General features: G+C 49.9%; 2 protein-coding genes across 3 annotated transcripts; both read right to left on the bottom strand.

Moving 5' to 3' along the window:
• Positions 1–38: 38 nt before the first annotated feature.
• SNX15 (sorting nexin 15) lies at positions 39–11,587 on the bottom strand. The gene is made up of 8 exons (XM_006056507.3): positions 11,411–11,587; positions 6,381–6,416; positions 6,050–6,170; positions 4,580–4,695; positions 4,311–4,479; positions 3,858–4,001; positions 884–1,141; positions 39–596 (listed from the first exon to the last, which is right to left on the bottom strand). The coding sequence occupies exons 1-8, from the start codon at positions 11,507–11,509 to the stop codon at positions 502–504; spliced, it is 1,038 nt and encodes a 345-aa protein (XP_006056569.1). The 5' UTR covers positions 11,510–11,587; the 3' UTR covers positions 39–501.
• Positions 11,588–19,100: 7,513 nt separating this feature from the next.
• Positions 19,101–26,722, bottom strand: ARL2 (ADP ribosylation factor like GTPase 2). Of its 2 annotated transcripts, none has more exons than XM_006056509.3 (5): positions 26,567–26,722; positions 22,294–22,404; positions 22,036–22,198; positions 20,422–20,502; positions 19,101–19,582 (listed from the first exon to the last, which is right to left on the bottom strand). In XM_006056509.3, exons 1-5 carry the CDS (start codon positions 26,629–26,631, stop codon positions 19,448–19,450), a joined length of 555 nt encoding a protein of 184 aa, XP_006056571.1. In that variant the 5' UTR covers positions 26,632–26,722; the 3' UTR covers positions 19,101–19,447. The 2 variants fall into 2 exon arrangements, with proteins under 2 accessions (XP_006056571.1, XP_044799627.1); XM_044943692.1 differs by lacking the exon at positions 26,567–26,722 and adding an exon at positions 26,354–26,459.
• Between the last annotated feature and the right edge of the window lie 310 nt (positions 26,723–27,032).

The raw sequence follows: 27,032 nt of genomic DNA, 5'->3' as shown, positions 1-27,032 counted from the left end.
GAAAGCAACGGTCGACAACACTAAATGAAAAAGCCTGGTTGCGTTCCAATAAACTTTTATTTTTTAGATACTTAAATTTCATTATAATTTTCACCTGTCACAGAATATTATTATTTTGGATTTTTTCAACTATTAAAAAACAGTAAAAACTCTTCTAGTTCATGGGCCTTACAAAAAAAGGCAGTGGGGCATATCCGGCTGTGGGCGGTAGTTTGCAGACCCCGGTTCTAGATGGATAAACAGATGGCTTACGGACCAGAGCTGCAGCCTCCCATATCAAGATAGAAACAGGCAGGATCAGACATGTGAGTCCCTGATTCCAAGGTGGCAGGTGTTGTCAGGGAGCTGAGAATTCATTATTTTTCTCATTCCTGGTCCAGTTACATACAGAAATAGCCAGTTACAGGACCAGGAGATCAGGCACCAGGGAGAGAAGAGGGTGGCTGGCAGTGCTGGAGCCAGAGTCCCGGGAACGGGTCCACTCCCATCTCGGGGTGGGAGTTAGGACAGATGCAGATGCAGGATTTCCTCTGCCCGCTTCAGGTACTCGGCCGCCTTCTTCTTCACACCCTCTCGGCGGGCAGGTGATGGGTCACCTGGGAAGACAGAACGGCTCAGCGGGTACCTGGATTCAGAACCCCTGGTCTAGCTCCTTACTGTCCACAGAACATCACCATGTGTCTTTCCCTGTTCCTTGGGAGTCAGATATATGCTCCCCATTTTACAAATAAGAAAACTGAGGCCACAAGAGATAAAGCAGCAGCCCAAGCTTACACAATTGGTCAGTGAGGAGCAATTGTGATCCTTGTTTTTCACTTTCCTCTCCCTTCACTGTACCATCCAGGATCCCAGGCCTGACCCTCCAGCCTCCAGTCTTGCTCACCAGGAACTCCCTGGAGCAGGATGTGCACGCCGTCCCGGTAGCCCTGCAAAGCGGCAGGGTAGGCGCCTGCCTTCTCGTCCCGTAGGGCCTGGGTGATGAGTTCTGTGGCTTGGCTCAGATAGGCAGGGGCGGGCTCTCCGTCCTCGTCGTCCTCCTCTGCTTGTCCGCCTGGCTCCCAGGGTTCCTGGTCCGGCCTTCCAGATTCTGCTTCCAACGCTGCCAGCTCCCCTATGTGGGTAGGACTGGGTCCTGCACCTTCTGTCATCAGATGTGGAGGACTCAGGTCAGATGGGCCCTCTTTTTCCCTGGGCCTGCTGCCCAACCCCAGACCTCTCTGGCCCAACAACCTGCCCTGGGTTTCTCAGTGCCTGAGCAATCCAAAAGCCACTTGTGCATAGCACACTAGCCATGATCTATTTGGTTGGTGGAGTTTGTGTGCTTTTGTAAAAATAGTCTTACTTCCCTAATTCTTTGTTTATAGTGAGATAGAGTTGATTTACAATATTATATAAGTTTCAGGTGTACAACGTAGCCTAACTCTTTGTGTGCATGCATGCTCAGTTGTGTCTGACTCTTTTGAGACCCCAAGACCCGCCAGGCTCCTCTGTCCATGGGATTTTCCAGGCAAGAATATTGAAGTGGGTTGCCATTTCCTACTCCAGGGGATCTTCCCAACCCAGGGATTGAATCCAGGGGTCCTGTGTCTCCTGCATTGCAGGTGAGTCATTATTAACATTTTACCATTGAGTCATCATTAACATTAATTTGCAAGCTCCGGGTCACTGGTTCTACTTCCCTCCCGACTACAACAAATCCAAGAATTTCCTTCACAAAGTTTAATTGAAGGATGCTAGGCCAAGCATGCCAGGTCAAGGGTAGAAATGCTCCAAGCTTTGGAATCTTAGAATAATGGATCCAGAGAACCTCCAGGCTTTTTAAAGTCTTTCAATTTCAGCTGAGGCCCCAAATGGGAAGAAGTGGGTGGAATATATTCACACATTCCAGAGAGAAGGGCTCATATATCCTCTAGGACTGGCAAGGAGATGGTCAAAGATTCCCTCTGTAGATTCCACAAAAGAAGGCTAGCGATCTGGTGAACCTTGGATAAAAAGGCCTTTAAAGGGAAGGTGCAGGACTAGGAACCACCACTGCACACCAATGGCCTGGAGAGGGAAGGGTGGGCCTCTCTAGAGCCCCACCAGAGGGACCCCATGTGGAGACCAGGGGCCTTATAGGAAGGTAAGGTGACATTTCACTTTCCAGTTGGACTACAGCCCTTCCTGTGTTGCTCATGAAGCAGAAGACAGAAGAGATCTTGGGACACCCTAGTACTTGAGTTCAAGAGCCTGGTGTATGTAATGAAGAGAGAGAGAGATGAGTGCCAGCCCCTCACCTGGAGAATTCTGATGGTAAAAGGTTGGCTGGACGAACCCACAAAGTGGGGCAAAGACAGGAGGCAGCATCTGAGCAAAGTGCCCCTCCAGCTTGGTGGGGGCGAGGATTTAGGGGTTTTTCCATGGGCCGAGGGAACATCTTATGGGAGCTGCCTTTGAAGAGTCTTGCCAGGCTCTTGCCTAAGTACCTGGGCACTGGGCATCCCAGAAGGCTTGGCTGGGGCCAGGCAGAGTGCCTGGATCCTGCCTCTCTGTAGCTGGGTTCATCGGCCATGGTGACATCACCCCTGCCTTTCTCCTCCAAAGGACATTCCTCACACCCTGGTTACCATGGCCGGGGGCCCAGCCACCAATCAGGCCCGAGTTGCGGGGGCAGGGGGCGCAGGGTGAGGCTGAAAACTGGATGCAAGACTGAGGTCCTGGTTTGGATCGGACCCCAGAGCAAGAGAACTCAAGTGCCTGAAACAATCAGAAAGCCAAGGGGCTGCCCAAGAGGTCACCAAAGGGTAGAGAAGGCAAGCCAACAAAACAGGCTGAAAAAGACAGCTGAGGAAGCCAAAATGAAACTGTCATGATGATCCGAAGTGCAGTTGACCACTTCAACACCCTAGCTGCAGTAATAGCATAAACTCAGAGAATTTTAAAATGAAAAGATCCTGAGTCTCAGAGCTGGGGACTGTCAAGCTCCTGATCTGACAAGGAGCTCAGGACCAGGGCCTCCATGGGGGGCCCTTCCACGTCTGGTGCCCTCACACGCCAGAGGCTGCCCCAGGGGCTTCCTCTGCTGTCCTTGGAGCCCAGACCTCACTGCCCTTCACTGACAGGATCTACAGCCTTCAGATCTACAGCCAGACCCTGAGCCAGCCAGGAAACCTTCACCTCGAGCTTCGAGTGAAAGAAGTCAGACCCTCCCAGAGCAGTGTGACACCCTGCTGGTTCCAAAGCATTCTCAGGGAGAGGATCCATGGTGGGAAGAGGCTCATTTCCTCTACATTTGCTCACTGTGCTGGAGTACCCAGCTGCCCAGGGCAGCAACAGCACCTGGGAAGGGGCAGTTCAGTTCAGTTGCTCATTCATGTCTGACTCTTTGCAACCCCACGGACTGCACCACGCCAGGCTTCCCTGTCTATCACCAACTCCCAGAGCCTACTCAAACTCATGTCCATCACGTCAGTGATGCCATCTCATCCTCTGTGGTCCCCTTCTCCTCCTGCCTTCAATCTTCCCCAGCATCTGGGTCTTTTCAAATGAGTTGGTTCTTTGCATCAGGTGGCCAAAGTTTTGGAGTTTCAGCTTCAGCATCAGTCCTTCCATGAATATTCAGGACTGATTTCCTTGAGGACTGACTGTTTTGATCTCCTTGCAGTCCAAGGCACTCTCAAGAGTCTTCTCCAACACCCTCCTTGGGAAGGGGCACTGCTTCTAATTCTCATCAAAGCCACCTTTCGCCCACAGGGGGCGCCTTTCTCGGATTTACACAGGCAAGGTGCAGCTGGTGGCTATGCCTCCCTATGGTAAGGACCTCCTGCCCAGCTCCACCCCCTCACCCTACCCCGACCCGATTCATCCCAACTTGTTACCTTCCTTGGAGAAGGGGTCGAACAGGGCAAGCTCAGCCTCGGTGAGGGGGCCTCGGGCAGGGGAATTGGATGCCTCCTCCGTGCTCCCACAGTTAAAGAGGAGATCCAAGGCCTCCTGAGCAGGGCTGGATGGTGGCGGGTCCGCTGAGGAACAGATCAGTGGGGACATTCATGCCTGCTTTTATTATTTCCCAGCTTTCAAAATGTCATTACCCGCTTACTGAAGCCTTGCAGCAACCACGGGCATAGACAATTCCATTCTTAAAGTTTGTGCCCATTTTACAGATTAACAAACTATAGCCCTGAGAAGGAAAATGACCTGGGCAGAGTTCACCAGCAGGATAGTGGTAGAGGAGTCGGGAAAGGCTTTTCACTGAGGACAGAGTGGTTCCCACTCCCCATACAGACAGGCTTTGGACCCTCCACCCTGGCTCGCTCTCCCGCCCCACGTACCTGGCACCTCCAACTCCTCAAGGCCCCTTCTCTCTGCAGGAAGCGGCTGGGGCAACCAGGTCTCATGAGGCTGGACCCGGGGCTCGTCAGGCGGTGGTGTGGGAATCAGAGGGGGGGGCAGGATGTGCAGGTCTCTGGACACCTCGGAGGGCCGTGTCACCTCCCCACCCTGCACGAGAGAAAGACCAGCTGGGGGAGTCACAGGGGACAGCCTGTGGGCAGGTACGCTTCCCAGGTGCTGAGGACCGGGGAAGAGCAGGCGCACATACCCGGAAGAACTCCTTGAGTTGGGGGCTGTTGTTGAGCGCGGGGATGTGCACAGTGAAGCGAAGCAAGTCCTCGGCCCCCTTTCGCCGCTCCTCAATCACCGAGGCTTCAAACCGGCCTGCACCCGCCAGGACAAGGGACAAGGAGACAACAGTGACCCACGGGGACTTCTGGCCTCCAGGCCACTTTTCCTGGTCCTGCCTGAGAGGATCTGAGCAGCCCCCTGGCCCCTACCCCATTCTCCCAGAAATCCACCTTGGCTCTGCCTGGGGCAAGGGTCTCGCAAGGAGGGACCTATCTCCCTATTCATCCATTTACCAGATGAGTATTAAGCACCTACTATGTGGTTGGTTCAGGAGGCGAATGAGAGCAAAGCGAGGTCTCTGCCCTCATGGTTATTACATCCCATACAGGGGGAAGCAGGCAACCAACAAGAAACAAATAATTTCAGATGGTTTCAATGTATTAGGGAGGAAAGTAAGACTCAGAGCGGGGAAGTGACTTGCCCAAGGTCACACAGAAAGTAGCCCCGTGTTTACAGCTTCTCTGCTCGGTTCCAGGCATCATGTAGAGTTATTTAACGCTGGGCTAGTTATCGTGCTGCCAGGGGGAGTTATCCCACTGCCTGGCATAATTTGCTAGCGAGGACCTTTCACCTTGCTACACAAGAACATCTCCTGTGAGTCCAGAGACACAACTAACAGACCAGCCCTGTCTGGGAGAAATATAATATAAGCCTCATATGTAATTTACAATTTTCTAGGAGCTGCATTTAAAAAAAAAATTAAAAGAGACAGATTAAATTTTAATTATATATTCTGTTTAACCCAGTATATCCAAAATAGTCTCATTTGAATATATAATCAATATATCAACTATTGAGATAGTTTACACTGTTTTTTCAGTGTATTTGACCCATAAACACATCTCAGTCCAGACTAGCCACATTTCTGGTGCTCCTCAGCCATAGGTGGTTCATGGCTGCTCTTTCTAGACAAGTGCAGATCTAGAAGAAACACCAGGTTGTGGCTTGGAGTTCTGGCTCAAGCCCCTTCATCCTGAGCCTCAGTTTCCTCATCTTGAAAATGGGGCTAATGAGGACAGGAATTAATATTAAAGGGCTCAACACACAAAAAGGGCAGAGCCATTTCCCCATGTGTAAAATGAGACCGTCTCTAATGATCCCTGGGTCAGGAAGGTCCCCTGGAGGAGGGCATGGCAACCCACTCCCGTATTCTTGTCTGGAAAATCCCATGGACAGAGGAGCCTGGCGGGCTGCAGTCTATGAGGTCACAAAGAATCAGATACAACTGAAGTGACTTAGCACACACACACACAAGGGCCCTTCCAGTGGTCTGAAACACATCTTTGCCAGGAATTTCAGACCCGTTCCATCCAGCCCTCAGCAGCAAGTGTCCCCTTTGCCCAATGCTATCTCCATCTTTGGCCTGAATGCCTGAATCAAGACTCACCAAACACCTGGCCGCGGGGGAAGGCTGGGAACTCCTCGAGGCGGCGGAAGAGGTTGCGGTGGGTGTAGGCCAGGTCTCCGTGCAGCTTTCGAAAGTCACTGTACCGCTTCCAGACCACCACCTAAGAGGGACACGTGACTTGACTGGGCTGAGCAGTGGTGGGACGCGGCCTTCGCCAGCCCCAGCCGGGCTCCAGGCTGTGTGCGCGTTAGGGCACAGCAGCCCCTCCTCCCAGGGAGAGAGGGGCGCTGGTCTGTGCAGTTACCAGTGTCCCTGCACTGGTTTTGGATCTGGAATCGGGAGATGGTCCCCTTCCTCCTATGAGGCTCACCTCTTTGACATCCTCCGGGTCCCTCTTTGAGATGAACTGAGGAAGAAAGGCAAAAACCAGTGAGACCGACATCCATCCCCTGTGAAAGATGGCCCAGCTAGCTCCCAGTCCCCTTCAGAAGAGCAGAGCCCTTCAGCCAGTGGTATCAAGGGGTCCTGGTTTAAGGCCCTGAGTATAACTTTGAGCAGTTTTTGTACCATGTACCTTAGTTTCTTCATCTGTCAAACTGTTACCGACCTGGGTCCTTGGACTCTTTAATCAACAGAAACTGATGAGGCTGGCCGAGAAAATCAGGCAAGGCGTTAATGGAACCCAGATGCAGCACAAGGGATGGAAAACAAGCGACAGGGACCCTTATGCACTCTCTCCGAGGAGGGCTGGCTGGTTCCTTAAATGGTTTGGGCCCGAGGGGTGGCTTGAGTGATCAGCTCATCCCCTTGGTGGTGCGGTGTGCAGGCACCATGCACAGCACCCTGCTTTTGCGCCAGAGGCACCTCTGAAGTGGCAGTAGGTTTATGGCCTTATTGTATCTCATGGTTCACAATTGCTTAGACTTAGCATGCAGGCAGTTATTTTGAGTCCCTTATAGCTTCTTTGTCTTTTTAAAAAATATCTATCTAACTATTTAGGCTTCCCTGGTGGCACAGATAAGAAAGAATCTGCCTGCAATGCAGGAGACCCGGGTTTAGTCCCTGGCTCGGGAGGATCCCCTGGAGAAGGGAATGGCTATCCACTCCAGTATTCTTGCCTGGAGAATTTCATGGACAGAGGAGCCTGGCGGGCTACAGTCCATGAGGATGCAGAGAGTTGGACACAACTGAGCGGCTGACACACACCTTCTGTTTACGTGAGTATTTACTTGGCTGCACCAGGCCTTAGTTGCAGAACACGGAATCCTTTAGTTGTGGCATGCAGATTCTTAGTTGCTGCATGTGGGACCCAAATCCCTGATCAGGGATCGAACCTGGCCCCCTGCACTGGGAGTGTGGAGTCTTAGCAACTGGACCACCAGGGAAGTCCTAAAAGTTTCTTTGTATTCTGTTTGTCTAAGGGCAAGTGTAAGTACGCCAGTACAGGGTCCCAGGTCCCAGCCAGTCTCAAAATGGGGGGAGCCCTAAAGGCCCGTCTAGAGGGCTCCATCCTCAACCCGGCTTTTATCTCACTTCCTTCAAAGGGTAAGCCCCTGCATCTCTTTCTGAAACCAAAGACCTCCAAGTTCTCTAAAGAATGAGGTTCTGTCCCAGGAGCCACCCCTCCGTTCAAGGAGGAAGCTGCTGTGGGTGAACACTCCTGGACACGGAAGAAACCTCACGGGGGTTGTGAAGAGCAGACTGGTGTCTGAGACGGAAAAAAGACTCCATTTTCATTAGGGCATGCTCATAAGAATTAAAAAATAACATCCTACAGCTTGAAGTAGCTCTGACAGTTTCCAAACATCTCCAATTCATTATTCTACATCCCAGGGAGGCACGTATGATTCACATGCCCATTTAGGAGATGAGGAAATGGAGGTTTAGAGAGGGCTCCTGACCTGTGGGGGGACTGCTAGCATTGAAACCCTGGCCTTTGCTTTTCACAACAGGCTTGCTTAAAATATTTTGGGTAAAATAAACTATATTGAAAAACCATTGAGGAATATATACCTGACAAAGGACTCCTTTCCACGATATATAAATAACTCCCATGTGTGTGCTTAGTCATTCAGTCGTGTCCGACTCTTAGCAACCCCATGGACTGTACCCCACAGGCTTCTCTGTCCATGGGATTTCCCAGGCAAGAATACTGTAGTGGGTTGCCATTTCCTTCCCCAAGGGATGTTCCCAACCCAGCGATTGAACCCATATCTCCTGCATTGGCAGGATTCCTTACTACTAAGCCACCAGGGAAGTCAAAAGTACCCCTATAGGTACATATATACACAGAATATTACTCAGCTATAAAAAAGAATGCAATAATGCCATTTGCAGTCACATGGGTGAACCTAGAGTTCATCATACCAAGTGAAGTAAGTCAGAGAAAGACAAATATTATATGACATCACTCATATGTGGAATCTAATTTTTTTAAAAAAGTTGCAAATGAACTTATTTACAAAACAGAAATAGATTTACAGATATGGAAAACAAACTTATGGTCACCCAAGGGGAAATGGGGGAATAAATCAGGAGCTTAGGATGAACACACACACACTGCTATATATAAGATAGATAACCAACAAGGACATACTGTATAGCACAGAGAACTCTACTCAATATTCTGTGATAAACTATAAGAGAAAAGAACCTAAAAAAGAATATATGTATCTGTGTAGCTGAATCACTTTGCTGTACACCTGAAACTAACACAACATTGTAAATCAACTATACTTCAATAAAATTAATATAAAAAACAAACAAGAAGGGGAAATCTTGTAGTTCATGTAAGGACTATTGGAAACAAAGTATAGAAAATAGTAAATTAAAAAAAAGAACGTTCTATAAATGAATATCAAAAAGACAAACAACCCAACTTTACAAAATGGACAAAATACTTGAACAGGCAACTCCCACAAAAGAAGATATTTGAATGGCCAAAAAGATAATGAAAATATGGTCTTTAGTCCTAAGAGAAATGCAAATTTTAATATCCCAGTGAAATACTACACACCCACCAAGAATGGCTAAAATTAAAGATGCTGATGATATCAAGTGTTGGTGAGAATGAGAGTATAAAATGGTACAATTACTTTGGAAAACTGGCAATTGCTAGGAAAAGTTACACATATGCCCAGCAAATGACCCAGCAATGCCCAGGTACTCTCTTTTTTTTCAACTCTTACTTATTATTGAATTATAGTTGATTTTGAACTTATTTTTGAACTGTGGTATTGGAGAAGATTCTTGAGAGTCCCTTGGACTGCAAGGAGATTCAACCAGTCAATCCTAAAGGAAATCAGTCCTGAATATTCACTGGAAGGACTCATGCTGAAGCTGAAACTCTAATATTTTGGCCACCTGATGTGAAGAACCGATTCATTGGAAAAGACCCGGATGCTGGGAAAGATCGAAGGTGGGAGAAGGTGACAACAGAGGATAAGATGGTTGGATGGCACCACCGACTTGATGGACATGAGTTTGAGTAGGTTCCAGGAGCTGGTAATGGACAGGGAAGCCTGGCATGCTGCAGTCCATGGGGTCGCAAAGAGTCTAACTGAACTGAGATAGCTGATTTACAATATTCAGGTGTATACAAATACACAAATAATCTTTTTCAGATTCTTTTCCATTATAGTTTATTAGTTTATTACAAGATGGGATCCTGGTGGCTCAGATGGTAAAGAATCTGCCTGCAATGCAGGAGACCTACGCTTGATCCCTGGCTGGGGAAGATCCCTAGAGAATGAAATGGCAACCCATTTCAGTATTCTTGCCTGGAGAATTCCATGGACAGGGGAGCTTGGCGGACTATAGTCCATGAAGTAACAAACGGTTGGACACTACTGAGTGACTAATACTTCTTATTACAAGATATCAACTATAGGGACTTTCCTGGCAGTCCAGTGGCTAAGATGCCAGGCTTCTATTGCAAGGGGCATGGGTTTGATCCCTGGTCAGGGATCTAAGACCCCATATGCCTGGGGGTGAGGCAAAAAAAGAAAGATATAGCCTATAGTTCCCTGTGCTATACAGTAGGGCCTTGTTGCTCATCCTTTTTTTTTTTAAAGATTTATTTATGTATTTTTGGTTGCGCTGGGTCTTCATTGCTGGGTGCAAATTTTCTAGTTTTGGGGAGTGGGGGTTACTCTCTAGTTGCGGTGCGCAGGCTTCTCATTGTGGTGGCTTCTTTCATTGCAGAGCATGGTCTCTAGGGCACACAGGCTCAGTAGTTGTGGAGCACTAGCAGCTGCTTTGTGGCATGTGGCATGTTCCCAGACCAGGGATCGAACTCGTCCCCCGCTTTGGCAGGCAGATTCTTAACCACTAGACCACCAGGGAAGCCCTAATCTATTTTATATGTAGTAGTTTTGTATCTGCTAATTCCAAACTCCTAATTTATTCCCCACCCCCCTTTCCCTTATGGTAACCATAAGTTTATTGTGAGTCTGTTCATTTTAAAATAAGTTGATTTGTATAATTGTTTTAGATTCCAGATATAAGTGATACACCATATGACATTTGTCTTGGGATTATCTTTTTATTTTCATTTTGTAAATTTTTTTTTAATATTTGCATTTTTTAGATACAGGAATGACAAAAGATTTGAGGAAAGACCATTTTAAACATCTAGGATTCTGCATTTAAATCATTTCGGAAGCCTTTACATTTCTGCTTTAACAGTTATTAATGCACCTGTTTAATAGTTGCCTACTTCAAAATTGTAAAAATACAGAAAAATTTACAGTGAAAAATCTTCCCCAATTAGTTCTTGTATGTCATTCTACAGATAATATTATACTGTTTCTATTTTTAATCCCTTTCATGATATCCTGTCTCTATACACTTATAACGTTATTACTACTTCATATACCAACTTTCCTCTTTATCTACTGACTTCCTGCTGTGACTGTGAAAAGACTTATTCCTTTATATCTTTTCAAGTGTATGAATTTTTAGTCACACACAGGCATAATTTTTTGAAAAAATTTATAAAGTAATTCAACTCCTTAAAGAGTTTTCATATAAATATCAAACAAACCAATAGACAAAACTTACTCCAAGAGACTGGAGACCTAATCAATATTTGGGATGAGCCAGTTTTCAAGTTAATTTAAAGAAATTCACAGCCTGACGCCAAGCTGCCATGCATTGGGCGTGGACACACCTCGCAGTCTGGGAACTGCCGTCACGCCCTTTTAAAAGAGCAGCGCCCTCCTGTGGCCCCGCCCCTTGATGGCTAAAGAAGTAAACTAAGGCCGGTTAACCACCCCCCCCCTTAAAGGGGAAATCCATTCTGTCGTCTAAAATGGGAGCCTCCAGCAGCGTCTTGCCTTAAAGTAAAACACGGCCCCGCTCTTGTTAAAAGGGTAAAGTTCCTGCTGGGCCCCACCTTACCTGCGCCGTCACTTTGTATTCAGTGTAGCCCTTGGGGTGGGTCCGGGGGTCGGAGACTGTGTAGTGTCGCAGAAAGTCGTCTTTCGCCTGCCGGGACATGGCAAACAAATTGGAGCGGAGCTGACCGCCGGCCTCCGCCTCCTCCACACCGCCCCCGCCCCCGCCCCCTCCCACTTCCCCTCCAGTTCAGTCTTCCCGAGTCGCCGCTACGCCCGGGCCTGCGCCCTTCATCCTACGGCCCAGGGAGCTGGTCGCAAGTGACAGCGCAATTCTCAGCCAGGCGCTTGGCCAAGGGAGCGTCTAAAAAGTTCTCGATGGTTGGTAAAGCTGGAACCAAGTGATTTGGGAATGGATTGGGGAAGAGTACGGAAGGCAATGGCAACCCACTCCAGTACTCTTGCCTGGAAAATCCCATGGGCGGAGGAGCCTGGTAGGCTGCAGTCCATGGGGTCGCGAAGAGTCGGACACGACTGAGCGACTTCACTTTCACTTTTCACTTTCATGCATTGGGGATGAGTAAGGAAGGCAATGGCAACCCACTCCAGTGTTCTTGCCTGGAGAATCCCAGTGACAGGGGAACCTGGTGGGCTGCCGTCTGTGGGGTCGCACAGAGTCGGACACGACTGAAGCGACTTAGCAGCAGCAGCAGCAGCAAGGATTGGGGAAGCTGGATCACTCAGGTCTGCTTTGAGATAAACCCACCCCATGCGATGGTAAACCCTCATCACATATCAATGGCTTCTTTGCTTCCCAATTCCCTCCTTTTATCCATTCCCCCAATTTTATTGTGTTCAATATGTGCCAGACATTGGCAAATCATTTCCCTTTCTTCTTCCCTGCTGCTGCTGCTAAGTCGCTTCAGTCATGTCTGACTCTGTGCGACCCCACAGACGGCAGCCCACCAGGCTCCCCCGTCCCTGGGATTCTCCAGGCAAGAACACTGGAGTGGGTTGCCATTGCCTTCTCCAATGCATGAAAGTGAAAAGTGAAAGTGAAGTCGCTCAGTCGTGTCCGACTCTTCCAAACCCCATGGACTGCAGCCTACCAGGCTCCTCCGTCCATGGGATTTTCCAGGCAAGAGTGCTGGAGTGGGGTGCCATTGCCTTCTCCTTCCCTAGGATTCGCTAAATTCATGTTTTCTGTAAGGGTTCAGTTCAGTCGCTCAGTCGTGTCCGACTCTTCGCGACCCCATGAATCACAGCACGCCAGGCCTCCCTGTCCATCACCAACTTCCGGAGTTAACTCAGACTCACGTCCATCGAGTCAGTGATGCCATCCAGCCATCTCATCCTGTCGTCCCCTTCTCCTCCTGCCCTCAATCCCTCTCAGCATCAGAGTCTTTTCCAATGAGTCAACTCTTCGCATGAGGTGACCAAAGTACTGGAGTTTCAGCTTCAGCATCATTCCCTCCAAAGAAATCCCAGGGCTGATCTCCTTCAGAATGGACTGGTTGGATCTCCTTGCAGTCCAAGGGACTCTCAAGAGTCTTCTCCAACACCACAGTTCAAAAGCATCAATTCTTCGGCGCTCAGCCTTCTTCACAGTCCAACTCTCACATCCATACATGACCACAGGAAAAACCATAGCCTTGACTAGCCCGACCTTTGTTGGCAAAGTCATGTCTCTGCTTTTGAATACGCTATCTAGGTTGGTCATAACTTTTCTTCCAAGGAGTAAGCATCTTTAATTTCATGGCTGCAGTCACCATCTGCAGTCATTTTGGAGCCCAAAAAAAACAAAGTCTGACACTGTTTCCACTGTTTCCCCATCTATTTCCCATGAAGTGGTAGGGCTAGATGCCATGATCTTTGTTTTCTGAATGTTGAGCTTTAAGCCAACTTTTTCACTCTCCACTTTCACTTTCATCAAGAGGCTTTTGAGTTCCTCTTCACTTTCTGCCATAAGGGTGGTGTCATCTGCACATCTGAGGTTATTGATATTTCTCCCGGCAATCTTGATTCCAGCTTGTGTTTCTTCCAGTCCAGCATTTCTCATGATGTACTCTGCATAGAAGTTAAATAAGCAGGGTGACAATATACAGCCTCGATGTACTCCTTTTCCTATTTGGAACCCGTCTGTTGTTCCATGTCCAGTTCTAACTGTTGCTTCCTGACCTGCATACAGATTTCTCAAGAGGCAGGTCAGCTGGTCTAGTATTCCCATCTCTTTCAGAATTTTCCACAGTTTATTGTGATCCACACAGTCAAAGGCTTTGGCATAGTCAATAAAGCAGAAATAGATGTTTTTCTGGAACTCTCTTGCTTTTTCAGTGATCCAGCAGATGTTGGCAATTTGATCTCTGGTTCCTCTGCCTTTTCTAAAACCAGCTTGAACATCTGGAAGTTCATGGTTCACGTACTGCTGAGGCCTGGCTTGGAGAATTTTGAGCGTTACTTTACTAGCGTGTGAGATGAGTGCTATTGTGCGGTAGTTTGAGCATTCTTTGGCATTGCCTATATTTGGGATTGGAATGAAAACTGACCTTTTCCAGTCCTGTGGCCACTGCTGAGTTTTCCAAATTTGCTGACATATTGAGTGCAGCACTTTCACAGCATCATCTTTCAGGATTTGAAATAGCTCAACTGGAATTCCATCACCTCCACTAGCTTTGTTTGTAGTGATGCTTTCTAAGGCCCACTTGACTTCACATTCCAGGATGTCTGGCTCTAGGTCAGTGATCACACCATCATGATTATCTGGGTCGTGAAGATCTTTTTTGTACAGTTCTTCTGTGTATTCTTGCCACCTCTTCTTAATATCTTCTGCTTCTGTTAGGTCCGTACCATTTCTGTCCTTTATCGAGCCCATCTTTGCATGAAATGTTCCCTTGGTATCTCTAATTTTCTTTAAGAGATCTCTAGTCTTTCCCATTCTGTTGTTTTCCTCTATTTCTTTGCATTGATTGCTGAAGAAGGCTTTCTTATCTCTTCTTGCTATTCTTTGGAACTCTGCATTCAGATGTTTATATCTTTCCTTTTCTCCTTTGCTTTTCACTTCTCTTCTTTTCACAGCTATTTGTAAGGCCTCCCCAGACAGCCATTTTGCTTTTTTGCATTTCTTTTCCATGGGGATCGTCTTGATCCCTGTCTCCTGTACAATGTCACGAACCTCATTCCATAGTTCTTCAGGCACTCTATCTATCAGATCTAGGTCCTTAAATCTATTTCTCACTTCCATTGTATAATCATAAGGGATTTGATTTAGGTCATACCTGAATGGTCTAGTGGTTTTCCCTACTTTCTTCAATTTAAGTCTGAATTTGGTAATAAGGAGTTCATGATCTGAGCCACAGTCAGCTCCCGGTCTTGTTTTTGTTGACTGTATAGAGCTTCTCCATCTTTGGCTGCAAAGAATATAATCAATCTGATTTCAGTGTTGACCATCTGGTGATGTCCATGAATACAGTCTTCTCTTGTGTTGTTGGAAGAGGGTGTTTGCTATGACCAATGCATTTTCTTGGCAAAACTCTATTAGTCTTTGCCCTGCTTCATTCCGTATTCCAAGGCCAAATTTGCCTGTTACTCCAGGTGTTTCTTGACTTCCTACTTTTGCATTCCAGTCCCCTATAATGAAAAGGACATCTTTTTTGGGTGTTAGTTCTAAAAGGTCTTGTAGGTCTTCATAGAACCGTTCAACTTCAGCTTCTTCAGCATTATTGGTTGGGGCATAGACTTGGATTACTGTGATATTGAATGGTTTGCCTTGGAAATGAACAGAGATCATTCTGTCATTTTTGAGACTGCATCCAAGTACTGCATTTCGGACTCTTTTGTTGACCATGACGGCTACTCCATTTCTTCTGAAGGATTCCTGCCCGCAGTAGTAGATATAATGGTCATCTGAATTAAATTCACCCATTCCAGTCCATTTGAGTTCGCTGATTCCTAGAATGTCAACACTCACTCTTGCCATCTCTTGTTTGACCACTTCCAATTTGCCTTGATTCATGGACCTGACATTCCAGGTTCCTATGCAATATTGCTTTTTACAGCATCGGACCTTGCTTCTATCACTAGTCACATCCACAGCTGGGTATTGTTTTTGCTTTGGCTCCATCCCTTCATTCTTTCTGGAGTTATTTCTCCACTGATCTCCAGTAGCATATTGGGCCCCTACTGACCTGGGGAGTTCCTCTTTCAGTATCCTATCATTTTGCCTTTTCATACTGTTCATGGGGTTCTCAAGGCAAGAATACTGAAGTGGTTTGTCATTCCCTTCTCCAGTGGACCACATTCTGTCAGATCTCTTCACCATGACCTGCCCATCTTGGGTTGCCCCAAGGGCATGGCTTAGTTTCATTGAGTTTGACAATGCTGTGGTCCTAGTGTGATTAGATTGACTAGTTTTCTGTGAGTATGGTTTCAGTGTGTCTGCCCTCTGATGCCCTCTTGCAACACCTACCATCTTACTTGGGTTTCTCTTACCTTGGGCGTGGGGTATCTCTTCATGGCAGGGGAACATAAAGAACTCCAGAGAAGTACAGTAGTGACATGTGTTCTGAAGTCACACATCTTACTAACTACAAGAGTTTTCCTTAACTACTTGAGCGACAGTTTCTCATCTCTAGAATGGGGATGTTGATATAGAATCTACCGCAGTGGCTGTTTCTCTTTTTCCTTTGTGGGTCCGTCTAGCATTCGCCCCTGCCTCTTTCTGTTAGCACCATAGCACCAGATCTTTCGAGGTAGTTCACTAGGATGTGCAGCCCTCCAGCCTCTTAGCTCAGAATCCAAAGGTGCCAGCTCCTTTCCCTGCCCCAGGTGCCAAGTAGGGGTCGGGGACTCCCTCCTGAAAGACTTGACTCTTGAGTGAGGGACAGGCACAGTGCCTGGTGAGGGGACAACGTTCCTCGAGTACAGTGTCAGCTGTGGGTTTGGCTGCCCAGCCTTTGGAGCTGTCCAATCTCCATCGATGTGCCCTGAGTTCCCAGTATTTGCCCAAGAAACATTCTTTCTGCTGAAGGCAGTGATCTGTGTCTGGACAGCGTACCCAGGACCCCGAATGATCCCACCACCACCACGCTGTGAAGCCTAAATGGAGTATCAGGGGTGGCCACTCTTCTTACTGGAACTCAGATGAGTGGGTGCTGTAACTTCAGAAACACAAAGCAAACTCCCAAACCAGACTCTTGGGAGCAGTGGAAACAGGGTAGTTCATCCAGAGGTGTTCGTGAGGAGGCTGGGATGGGGTGTGTCCCCTCTTACAGCATACACAGGGCTTCTCTGAAGACCCCTTTCTTGGTTGGGAAGACCCCTGGAGAAGGGAATGGCTCCCCACTCCAGTATTCTTGCCTCAAGAATCCCATGGACAGAAGAGCCTGGTGGGCTACAGTCCATAGGGTCGCAGAGAGTCAAGACAGGACTGAGCGATTAACAGACATGCACACCTGGTTTTCAGAGTTCTCTTGGCAGAGCCCTGGCTTCAGGTCCCCTTCTCTCCCATCATTCCCTCCCCTCCCTTGCCCAGCAGCTCCGCATTCTCCCATTTCTGCCTTCTTCATCCATCGAAGACCTTTCCCACCTAGGTCAGCTTAGCCTCTGGCCTTTCTCCTTCCATTAGGAGTTCCGTCACTGGTAGAAGTGAACAGAAGAGCCTTCTCAGAAGGCAGAGGAGAAGGAAAAGCTGCAAATGCACAGGGGCAGGGCAGGGGGTCTGCTCCCCACATTCCCACTGTGTCGGCTTGACCACGTGATGCAGACTTTCTGCTGCAGCTCATCCCCCACATTCAGGGGACTTGTGATGACTGTAACCTTGTTATTTTTCTTATTTGTCTCTGGACTTCCCTGATGGCTCAGATGGTAAAGAATCTGCCCGAAATGTGAGAGACCAGGTTCGATCCCTGGTCAGGAAGATCCTCTGGAGAAAGGCATGGCAACCCACCCCAGTATCCTTGCCTGGGAAATATTTGTCATTAACCATGTATAATTCACCTTTGAATGAAAGCATGCTGCTTACTAAGGGCCCCTAGGAGGGCTTGAACACTGGGTTGACTCACCCAGATCAGTGGATGTCTGAACTCACATTGGATCTGTTTGAACTCCTACTGGTTCAAATAAAAATAATTATAGCTGACCTATAGTGCATACGACGCACAAGGCAACCCACCCATCTGATTCTCCTCCCAACCCTAGGAAGTAGGTGACACTATCTTCAACCCAGGTGGGGACCCCAAGGCAGAGACAGGTTAAGCAACTAGCTCTTCATCAATCAGTGAGTGGCAGAGCCAGGGTTTGGCTCTGGAGACTGGATATGTCTGCTCCCCATAGGGATGAGAGCCTGGGACATGGTGTCTATCTTGCACAGAAGACATGGCAGGTGGTTCTCAATTTCTATGGTGATGGACAGTTTATACTCTTAAAAAAAATACTGATTTTCTTATTTTATTTGGCAGCATCAGGTCATTTGCCACATGGGGTCGTCATTGAGGTGTGAGGGCTCAGTAGTTACAGCACCCGGGCTTAGTTGCCTCACAGCATGTTCCCCAAACAGGGATCGAACCCGCATCCTCTGCACTGGAAGGCAGATTCTTAACCACTGGACCACCAGGAGTGTCCTGCAAGTTTATATTTTAAGGTTGTCCACCCAAAATCCATTTCTCTTCTTCCATTCTAACAGAGTGCAGATTTGCGGAGGTCTCCACCCTCCGGGGAGGGCTCCTGGAGCAGTGAATCTGTGTCTCTTTCTCACCTGTCCCTTAGGAAAACTCACCTTCCCTCATAAACATGTTATGCCAAATTCCATCTGGCACTGGAATTCTGAGCACAGAAACAAAAGCAAAATGGTGAGCAGGGTGTAGTGGCTCAGTGTGCTGGGTTCAAATCCCAGCCCCACTACTTCTTAGCTGAGGGGGGTTTAAGTAAGTCACATGACCTCCTGGAGGCTTTGTTCCTACATAAATGGGGCCATATATGGTTGGGCTTATAATTCAATGTGATGGTAAGTGAGAAGTGCTTCAAACAGAGCCATGCAGAGTAAGCCCCTACTGGAAGGACTACAAGCAGGGCGCCCTGTCCAAATATCCATTTATCCTGCCACCTGGATGGGGGCCCTGGGTCCCCCTGGTTCCCATCCTTTCCCACCCTGGCCCTTGCCTCAAAGAGTGCCTGGTAGCCTTCAGGGAAGGTCCTTTCCCAGCCCTGTTCTCAGTTAGCTAACCGGCCTGATGTCCACACCCTCCTACACCGGAGTCATCACCCCTCCGTTTCCCAAGAGCCCTTGCTCTTCAGGCCTCTGTCCTGTGAGTCCCTCTGCTTGAACCAGCGCTGCCTCACACAGCCGTGCAGGCTGCCCACTGCGCAGATTCCTGGCTGCCAGTGGGAAGCTGGGAGCTGAGATTCAGCCCCTGTTCCGTTTGACAAGCTGAGAGGCCTGACGTCGGGGTGCCTTCCTTTTTCTCATTCATACCTCTGAGGGCAGCAGTTGCTCCAGTGAACTGTCCTCCCTCCTCTGGCCGGAAAACTTCTACTCATCCTTTACTCTCAGCTTTCACGTCACCTCCTCTGGGAAGCCCACCTGAACTCTTCCACATGGAATTCCAATACCCTGTCCCGTGCTTCTGTAATTCTCTGCCACTTCCTTGACACAGCGACAGTTGATCCTCTGACTGAAATGATGTCTTTTTCGTCTCCCACTGGGCAGTGGGCTCTAGGCACCCTGCAGGGCTGTAGAATCAACAAATGACTCAGCCAGGAACGGGAGTGGGGAACAATTTATTCTCACAGCTGAGCAAATGGTGAGGCCCACAGCCTCGATAGCAGCAGAGGCAGCCCCCTCCCAGCCACAGCCCTCTCTTCCTGGTCCCGCAGCTGCAGGCGGGCAGGGTCAGGAGCCAGGGGGACAGCCAGGGTGACAGGCCTCCCGCCTCGGGAGCCGGCTGGCCACAGAGCAGCAGTGGGCAGCAGTAGCAGCAGCAGGGTATGGAGGGGGGCGGGGGCTGTTAGTTGGGCTGGTGGACTCCCACCCTTCCAGGGATGGTGCTTGGAGGCGGGGTGGGGGGTGCCTGGACTGTGAGCTGAGTGGGGGGGCATCACAAGCGGCTCAGTCGGCCATGAAGATGCGGCTGGAGATGTCATCCAGGAGCCAGTCGATGCCAGGCAGCAGGTTCTCCCCGGTGACGGCGCTGCAGCCCTGGATGCGCCAGTGGTGGCTACGGATGGAGTCCAGCTCCAGGGCCTGGGAGGGCAGGAGGTGATGGTGGCCTCGGGGACCACAGGCCCTGCCCACCCTCCGCCCCTTCCCTCCCCTGCCCAGGGGAGATCCAAGCCCCCATGAAGGGCCTGCTTTGGGAAGCCTCCCCTGGCCCCTGGTGAAGATCCGCTGGCCTCCCAGGGCACCCGGGCTCTCTGCCACCACCATGCCAGCACTACCCCTTATAATATGATCACAACAAGGGCCCCTGACATCGTGCTATGGGCCCTACAAATGTCCTCTTATCCATTCGCCCCATGGCCCCGTAAGCTAGGGATTGTGATTGCCATTTTACTGAGGAGAAAACCTCAGAGAGGTTAAGCAGCCTGCCTCAAGTCACACAGCTAATCAGTGGCAGAACCTAGATTCTAACCCCACTCTTTCTCATTCTGGTATTCAAGCTTCAGAGTCAGATGAAGATGCAACCTGCGGTCACATAGGCCTGTGTTTAAATGGCTTGTCTGCTTCTTGGCTGTGTGACCTTGGGGGAGTTACCTAACCTCTCTAAGCCTCCTTCACCATCTGTAGAATGATGATAATGGTTCCTACCTCAGGAGGTTGCTGTGAGAACTGAGTAAGTTAATCCATGCAAAGAGCCTAGCACAGAAAAAGCGCCTACTGCCTGTTGGTTACTGTTATCCCCGGGATAATCTACTTGCAGATCTGCCGTCCCCCAGGCTGTGGAGCACAACTCCATCTTCTATCACTGACTCTCCAGTACCCTGAATACACACAGCAGGGGCTAATAAATGCTTTCTAAATAAATGAACAAAGAATTACAGGCCCCTTTTCCTCTGTGAGCTTGTGCCAAGGCCTGGACTCACCTCGCGGATGGCGTTAGAGGACAGTGCTCCGGGCAGGTCTTGCTTGTTGGCAAAGATGAGGAGGGTCGCTCCGGCCAGGCGCTAGAGAAGAGAAACAGAGGGTAAGGGGAGGCGGGGTGGAGGCTCAGAGGGCAGCCCAGCCTCTGCACTAATCACCCAGAGCAGCTGGGGTCAGAGAGCAGTCTGGAAGATTAGAGCAAGGTCCCATGGTGGTTGCAAAGACACAATTAGTGTGGGCAGTGTGAACACGGCTTCCTGTCCAGCCATTATGGGCTGGAGGGAGCTGGGCTGGGCTGAGACCCTGGTTCCAGCACAGTCACACCCAGTGGGCACCTCTCTCCTCTGTGCATCAGATTCCTCTTCTATAAATGGGAGGGGGTGATGGACAAGGGGAGGGGGTGATGGACAAGGGGAGGGGGTGATGGACAAGGGGAGGGGGTGATGGACAAGGGGAGGGGGTGATGGACAAGATGATCCTCAAGCCTCTGCTTCTAGATTGCTGTGACCTGATGACCTGACATCAAAAAACGCGACTATCCCAGGGGCTGTGGCGGCTGTGGGCAATGAGCTTCCCCTCCTCCAAGTTCATACAGTCCCCTGACTGTCCCATTACCCTGACAGGCCTTCCTCTCTGCCTGTGATTCCAGCTACTTCCCTCTGTGTGTTTGTGACCGGGAGTCCCTCCATGTGGATGGCAGCTCTACCCCTTAACAAGGGCCTTGAGGTGCCAGGCCAGGGCTGAACATTCAACAGCCAGGACCTCACTGGACCTGCTTGACTGCTGTTTAGGCCTATTGTCCCTAAATAATTATTAACAACTCCCTCTTTAACTCTCAAAAGTGTCCTGAATTTCAGCTAAATGCAGTGGAGTAACCTGGATTAAACCCTGGAACAGAGAAAGGACATTAATGGAAAAACTGGTGCAATCCAAACAAAACCTGTAGTTCGGTTAACAGTAACTTGTTAATTTCTTATTAAATAGTTTTAACAAGTGTTTGGCAGTTCTGTGAGATGTTCACATTAAGGGAAACCAGGTGAAAGATACATGGGTAACTTTTCACTATCTTTGCAACTTTTCTATAAATCTAAAATTTTATTTAAAGAAAAGCATTTTGGCTCAGACAGTACATTTTAAGATCACCGTAATTATTAATATAATGCCCATCTGAGAGATGCAGTGGCAATTCAGAGAAACTAAGTGCCTTGCCTAAGGTCACAAAGCAACAGCCCAACTCCTGAGCCAGGCTCCACTGCCTGCCAAAGCTTCACACACCAGCCTCAAGTCATCCTCCCCGAAGCCTGACTCAAGGTGCAGAAACTGAAGCTCAGGGTGGTGAAGCAGTGACGCTGCAGGGGTGTGAACCGCATCTCAGACCACATGGACCCATGTTCTGCTTATGGCACTGTAAGCCTCCCTGGGGCGGGTGTACTGGTTGTCTCTGCCTCCCCAAGGGTGCTGGACACGTGGTGAGGGCTGGGTGAGGGAACAGACCCCAACTGAGTGTCCCCCTGGGATCACGGACCCCACAGGGAGTCGGCTGAGGGCAGTGTTCACACACCCACACAGGTGCGCGAAGCACCGGGACCCAGGAGCTGGGGGAGCCCCCTGCCCACCTCCTCCACCAGCAGGTTCTGGAGCTCCCGCTGGCAGTCCTGCATGCGCTGGCGGTCGGCGCTGTCCACCACCCAGATGAGGCCGTCGGTGCTCTCAAAGTAGTTCCGCCAGTAGGACCGCAGGGACTTCTGGCCACCCACATCCCAAATGTTCAGCTTGAATCTGGACAGGGAAGTAGGGGCTGCAAGGTCAGTCTGGCCCCCGCCCGCCCTCCCTGCCCTGTGCTGGGCAGGCCCGCCCTTGGGGACCCCGCTCACCCTCGGTGCTCCAAGGTCTTGATGTTGAAGCCCAGTGTGGGGGAGATGGTGTCGATGTCTTCGCCGTTGAACTTCTTGAGGATGGTCGTCTTGCCGGCATTGTCCAGGCCCCTGGGGGCACGCCGGGTTAAGGAGAAGGCCCCAGGCTCTGCGGGCTGGTGACACCATCCCAGGGTGTCACCCTCTCTGACCCACCTCTCTGACCACATATCAAAGTATGTTGAGTACCTGCCTGACCTACACGATAAATGTGAAAATATATCATCTTCTGACCAGATGCTCTTAATTCATCCCACAACATATACTGTTGGCCAGGCTACCCTGGTTGCTCAGTGGTAAAGATTCCACCTGCCAATGCTGGAAACTCGAGTTCGATCCCGGGTCTGGGAAGATTCTACATGCCAAGAAGCAACTAAGCCCGTGCACGACCACTGAGCCTGTGTTCTAGACCAGGAGCCAAAACTACTGAAACTTGTAGAAGCAGGCCCTAGAGCCCCTGCTTCACAAGAGAAGCCGCCACCAGGAGAAGCCTGCGCACCACAGCTAGAGAGTAGCCCCCACTCACCGCAACTAGAGAAAAGCCTGTGCGGCAAAGAAGACCCAGCACAGCCAAATAATACAAAAAATAAAAATGTACTGTTGGCCAAAAAGTCCCTTCGGTTTCACCACAGATGTTACAGAAAAACCTGATGAACTTACTGGCCAACCCCATGCTTAAGGCCTACACTGCTCCAGAATACCTCTGGCGCTGGGGGTGCCCTGGAATCACGGTCCCTGCCCTGTGCGGCTTCCACTTCAGTGTGAGACGGCTGGACTGAGGCCCAGACTGCAAGGAGCCGGCTTTTTGAAGGACTAGGGGAAGAAGATCATTCCAGGGAGCAAGTATCTGGAGGCAGCCACCCTTGCCCTTTTGTTTCTGGAATATTCCAAACCCTTTGCTGCTGAGTGTGCAAATGGGTAAGTTCACCAGCTGGAGAAAACCACCCTCCTTTTTCCTTCTAACACCCAAGGGGGCTTACAGCTGGGACTGGGGGGACGGGGGTGAGAGGATCTCTCCCGAGACCCGGCTTTAGTCCCTGATCACTGGTGGCTGATTGCTCTCCTCATCGCCCCCCACCCCAGCTCCATCATCCTGCTTCCTTCTCCACTGGATCATTTTCATCAGCTGATGCGTGGATGTCTCTCCCACCAAGAAGAAGTGAACACCACCCTCTCTTGACCCCTCTCCCCCTGACTTTTTCCTTTATTTCGTTCCCTTTATAGCAAATCTCAGAACTGTTGTCCATACCCACCCTCTCCAGTTTCTGTCTTCCTGCTCCTTTGTGAACCCATAAGACCTCTGCTCCCACTGCTTCCCCGAAACTGCTGTGGCCAAGGTCAGTCCTTAGAGACGCCTTGCTCTCCACTGACCAGGTAGTCCTCAGCCCTCTTCCTCCTGCTCCTGACCAGCCCCCTCCTCTACTCCGGGACACGGGCTTGCCTGGCTCTCCTGACTTCCCTGGTTACCCTTCCTCATCGCCCTGGCCTTTTGATCTGAGCTCAGCCCTAGGTTCTCTTCCCTGTCCACACACACTCTCTCAGTGGTTTCATCCAGAATTATGGCTTCAAATACCATCTTTATGCTGATGACTCCGAAATTCGTACGTCCCACCCGGCTGCTCCCCTGGGATAGAGAGACATTGGTCTCTATACCCAGCTGCCAGGGTGACATTTCTAGGATGTCTCAGCAGCATCTTACAGGACCAGTCTGAGCTCTTATCTTCCCCCTGAATGTGTTCCCCACCCGCTTCTATAATACCTGTCAGCAAGTGGCTCCTCAATCATCCTATCACTAGGAATCACGCTTGACACCATTCTCCTAACGCTCACGGCCAATCCAGCAGCAACTGCTGCTGGCCTTACTATCAAGATTTAAATCAACGTCTGTCACTGCTTCCATCCTGATCCAAGCTACCATCCTACCTTACCTGTGTTATTGCAGTGGCCTAACTAGTCTCAGCTCTCACTTCCTCTCTGCACTTCTCATTAAAGCAAACATCCCCTACTCTATAGTACGGGGAACTCTACTCAGTATTCTGTAATAACCTATACGGGAAAAGAACCTGAAAAAGAATCAGTTCAGTCACTCAGTTGTGTCTGACTCTTTGTGACCCCATGGACTGCAGCATACCAAGCTTCCCTGTCCATCACCAACTCCTGGAGCTTACTCAAACTCATGTCCATCCAGTCAGTGATGCCATCCAACCATCTCGAAAAATGGATGGAAAAAGAATGTGTGTGTATATATATATATAACCAAAACACTCTGCTATACACCTGAAACTAACACAATATTGTAAATTAACAATGTGCATGTGTGTGCTTAGCTACGTCTGACTCTTTGCAACTCTATGAATTGTAGCCTGCCAGGTTCCTCTGTCCATAGGATTTCCCGGGTAAGGATACTGGGAGGGGTTGCCATTTCCTGCTCCAGGGGATCTTCCCACCCAGGGACTGAACACCTGTCCATTTCGTCTCCTGCATTAGCAGGCAGATTCTTTACCACTTGCACTACCTGGGAAGCCCAAAAATCAACTGCAAAATAAAAATTAAATTAAAAATTTTAAATTTTAAATTTAATGCAAAATAAAATTAAATTAAAATGCAAAAATAATTTTAATTGAAAAAAAAAATAACAAAAATATGGGACTCCCTGGTGGTCTAGCGGTTAAGACTTCACCTTCCAATTCAGGGGCTGTGGGTTCAATCCCTGGTCAGGGAGCTATGATCCCACAGGACTCAGAGCCAAAAAACAAACAATATAAAACAGAAGAAATACTGTAACACATTCAATAAAGACTTTAAAAATGGTCCTCATTAAAAAAAAAAACAAAACACAAAAATAAATAAATAAATAGAAGAAAAGTTTAGAACTAAAGGACCCACCTGAAATACCTCTTCCATCTGACCTAGCCTTCCAGTGTTCTCACTCCATCAGCTCACACTTTCCTCCTTGACAGTCCTTTGAACACACCAGTCGGCTTCCTCCTCGGAGAGCTTTACACTTGCTGTTCCCTTTGCTTAAACATTTTCCCCCAGATCTCTACATAATTCATCCCTCACCTGTCTAGATTCAACTGTCACTTTCTCAGTATGGTCTTCTTTGACCACCGTATTTATGCAGGATTAACTTTGTTAACATTTTCTTCCCTTAGTATCACACAAAATGTCCGAAGGTAGGATTTTTGTTTTGTTTTGCTGTTTTCCCTAGCCGCCCAGGACAGAACTTAGCACCTAACAGTGAAGTGAAGTCGCTCAGTCGTGTCCGACTCTTTGCGACCCCATGGACTGTAGCCTATCAGGCTCCTCCGTCCATGGGATTTTCCAGGCAAGAGTGCTGGAGTGGATTGCCATTTCCTTCGCCAGGGGATCTTCCCAACCCAGGAATCGAACCCGGGTCTCCCACATTGCAGGCAGACGCTTAGCTCAATAAATGTTTATTGGATGAGTGAATTCTCTGTGCCCGTCTCAGAGTTCTTAAAAACAGACATGATGTAAATATTACCAAGTTATTTGTGCACATAAATGTCTCCTCTCTGCTGGGGGTGAGGCCGGCCCAGCTCTTGGATCTCAGCTTGCCCCCCACCCCGCCCCAGCCTGGCACGGAGGGGGAGAAGGGATGTGCACGCCTGCGAGCGAGACTCAGAAAGTCGGCAAGGCCCTCGGGCCTACAAGCGGTCAACCGCGGGGACTCCGACTGGCCGTGAGACAGCAAAGAGATGGACAGTCGGACCCGCGCGAACCTAACGACCGCAGAGGGCGCCCCTCCTCCTCCGCCCTCTACTGGGAGAGTAGGGCGGGGCCCGCACGCCCCCGAGAGGCCGACCCTGAGGGCGGGGCCGAGGCCTGGCACCCTCCAACTAGGGGAGGAGGCGCCCAGGGCGGGGGAGGACCGCGGCCCCACGCTCGGGCCGACGGGTGGTAGCGTTCGAGTCACCAGCCCCGCCTCCCCTTATATTGGGACACCTGGTCCGGCCGCCGCGCCGTGACGCCCACACCTTGGAAACGAGGCCCCACCTACCGCGTCGAGCCAGTGGTACGGCCTCCTCCCGGCTCCCCCCCGCCAAAAGCGATGGTAGGGCCCATGAGCGTGACGCACAATGGGCAGTTGGTACAGGCCGGCCGGCCGTACAGGCAGCGCCCGGTAGGGGGCGCCTGACACTGCCCGGTCGGCGGGCTCCCCACCGCACCGCCGCTACCCTCGCGGCTCCGGCTCCGGCGTCAGGAAGGATACAGCATGAGCAGTCGCAGCTCCCGCTCTTTCTGCTTCATCTTCTTCAGTATGGTCAGAAGCCCCATGTCCCGGTAGCCCCCTCCCGGCCGCCGTTTCTTCGTATCCCGGGACCCCTTTCCCTGCTCCTATTGGCTGTCACGCCCACGGACAGCACAGCCTATTGGCTGGCTCTTCGATTGGTCCCGCCCTCGCTCCCACGTGACCGCGAAGGCGCCGGGAGGTGCTGGGATGCACGATCCTTCTAGCCTGCCGGGGGTTGGGAGGTGGGGGCGCGCTTCTGGGTGGCCATTCGCGTTAACTCTTCGCATCCCCAGTTCCTGGGTGACCATAGCACCGCCCTTCTGGGACCCCAGGCCCGACTGGAACGGAAACCTGAAGTTCCGGTGCTGTGTCTTAGCTGAAGAGGGAGTCGGAGTTCTGGAGTCAGAACCGAGAGCCCCAAGGCCGTTGACGTCACCCTGGGGCT

Source organism: Bubalus bubalis, chromosome 5, assembly GCF_019923935.1.
Source record: "Bubalus bubalis isolate 160015118507 breed Murrah chromosome 5, NDDB_SH_1, whole genome shotgun sequence".
Taxonomy (NCBI): Eukaryota; Metazoa; Chordata; class Mammalia; order Artiodactyla; family Bovidae; genus Bubalus; species Bubalus bubalis.
Note: the sequence above shows the minus strand (reverse complement) of the source record. Positions and strands in the feature narration are given on the sequence as shown.

What these genes read in the sequence shown, in the direction of transcription:
- SNX15 (XM_006056507.3), bottom strand. Translation starts at nt 11,509, where the DNA reads ATGTCCCGGCAGGCGAAAGACGACTTTCTGCGACACTACACAGTCTCC. An exon ending in TGAGGAGTTGGAGGTGCCAG is followed by an intron (nt 4,002 to 4,310) that starts GTACGTGGGGCG and finishes TCTGTTCCTCAG; the next exon opens with CGGACCCGCCACCATCCAGC. An exon ending in CCTGCTCCAGGGAGTTCCTG is followed by an intron (nt 597 to 883) that starts GTGAGCAAGACT and finishes CTGTCTTCCCAG; the next exon opens with GTGACCCATCACCTGCCCGC.
- ARL2 (XM_006056509.3), bottom strand. Translation starts at nt 26,631, where the DNA reads ATGGGGCTTCTGACCATACTGAAGAAGATGAAGCAGAAAGAGCGGGAG. An exon ending in AGAACCTGCTGGTGGAGGAG is followed by an intron (nt 20,503 to 22,035) that starts GTGGGCAGGGGG and finishes TCTCTTCTCTAG; the next exon opens with CGCCTGGCCGGAGCGACCCT. An exon ending in CCTCTAACGCCATCCGCGAG is followed by an intron (nt 19,583 to 20,421) that starts GTGAGTCCAGGC and finishes CTGCCCTCCCAG; the next exon opens with GCCCTGGAGCTGGACTCCAT.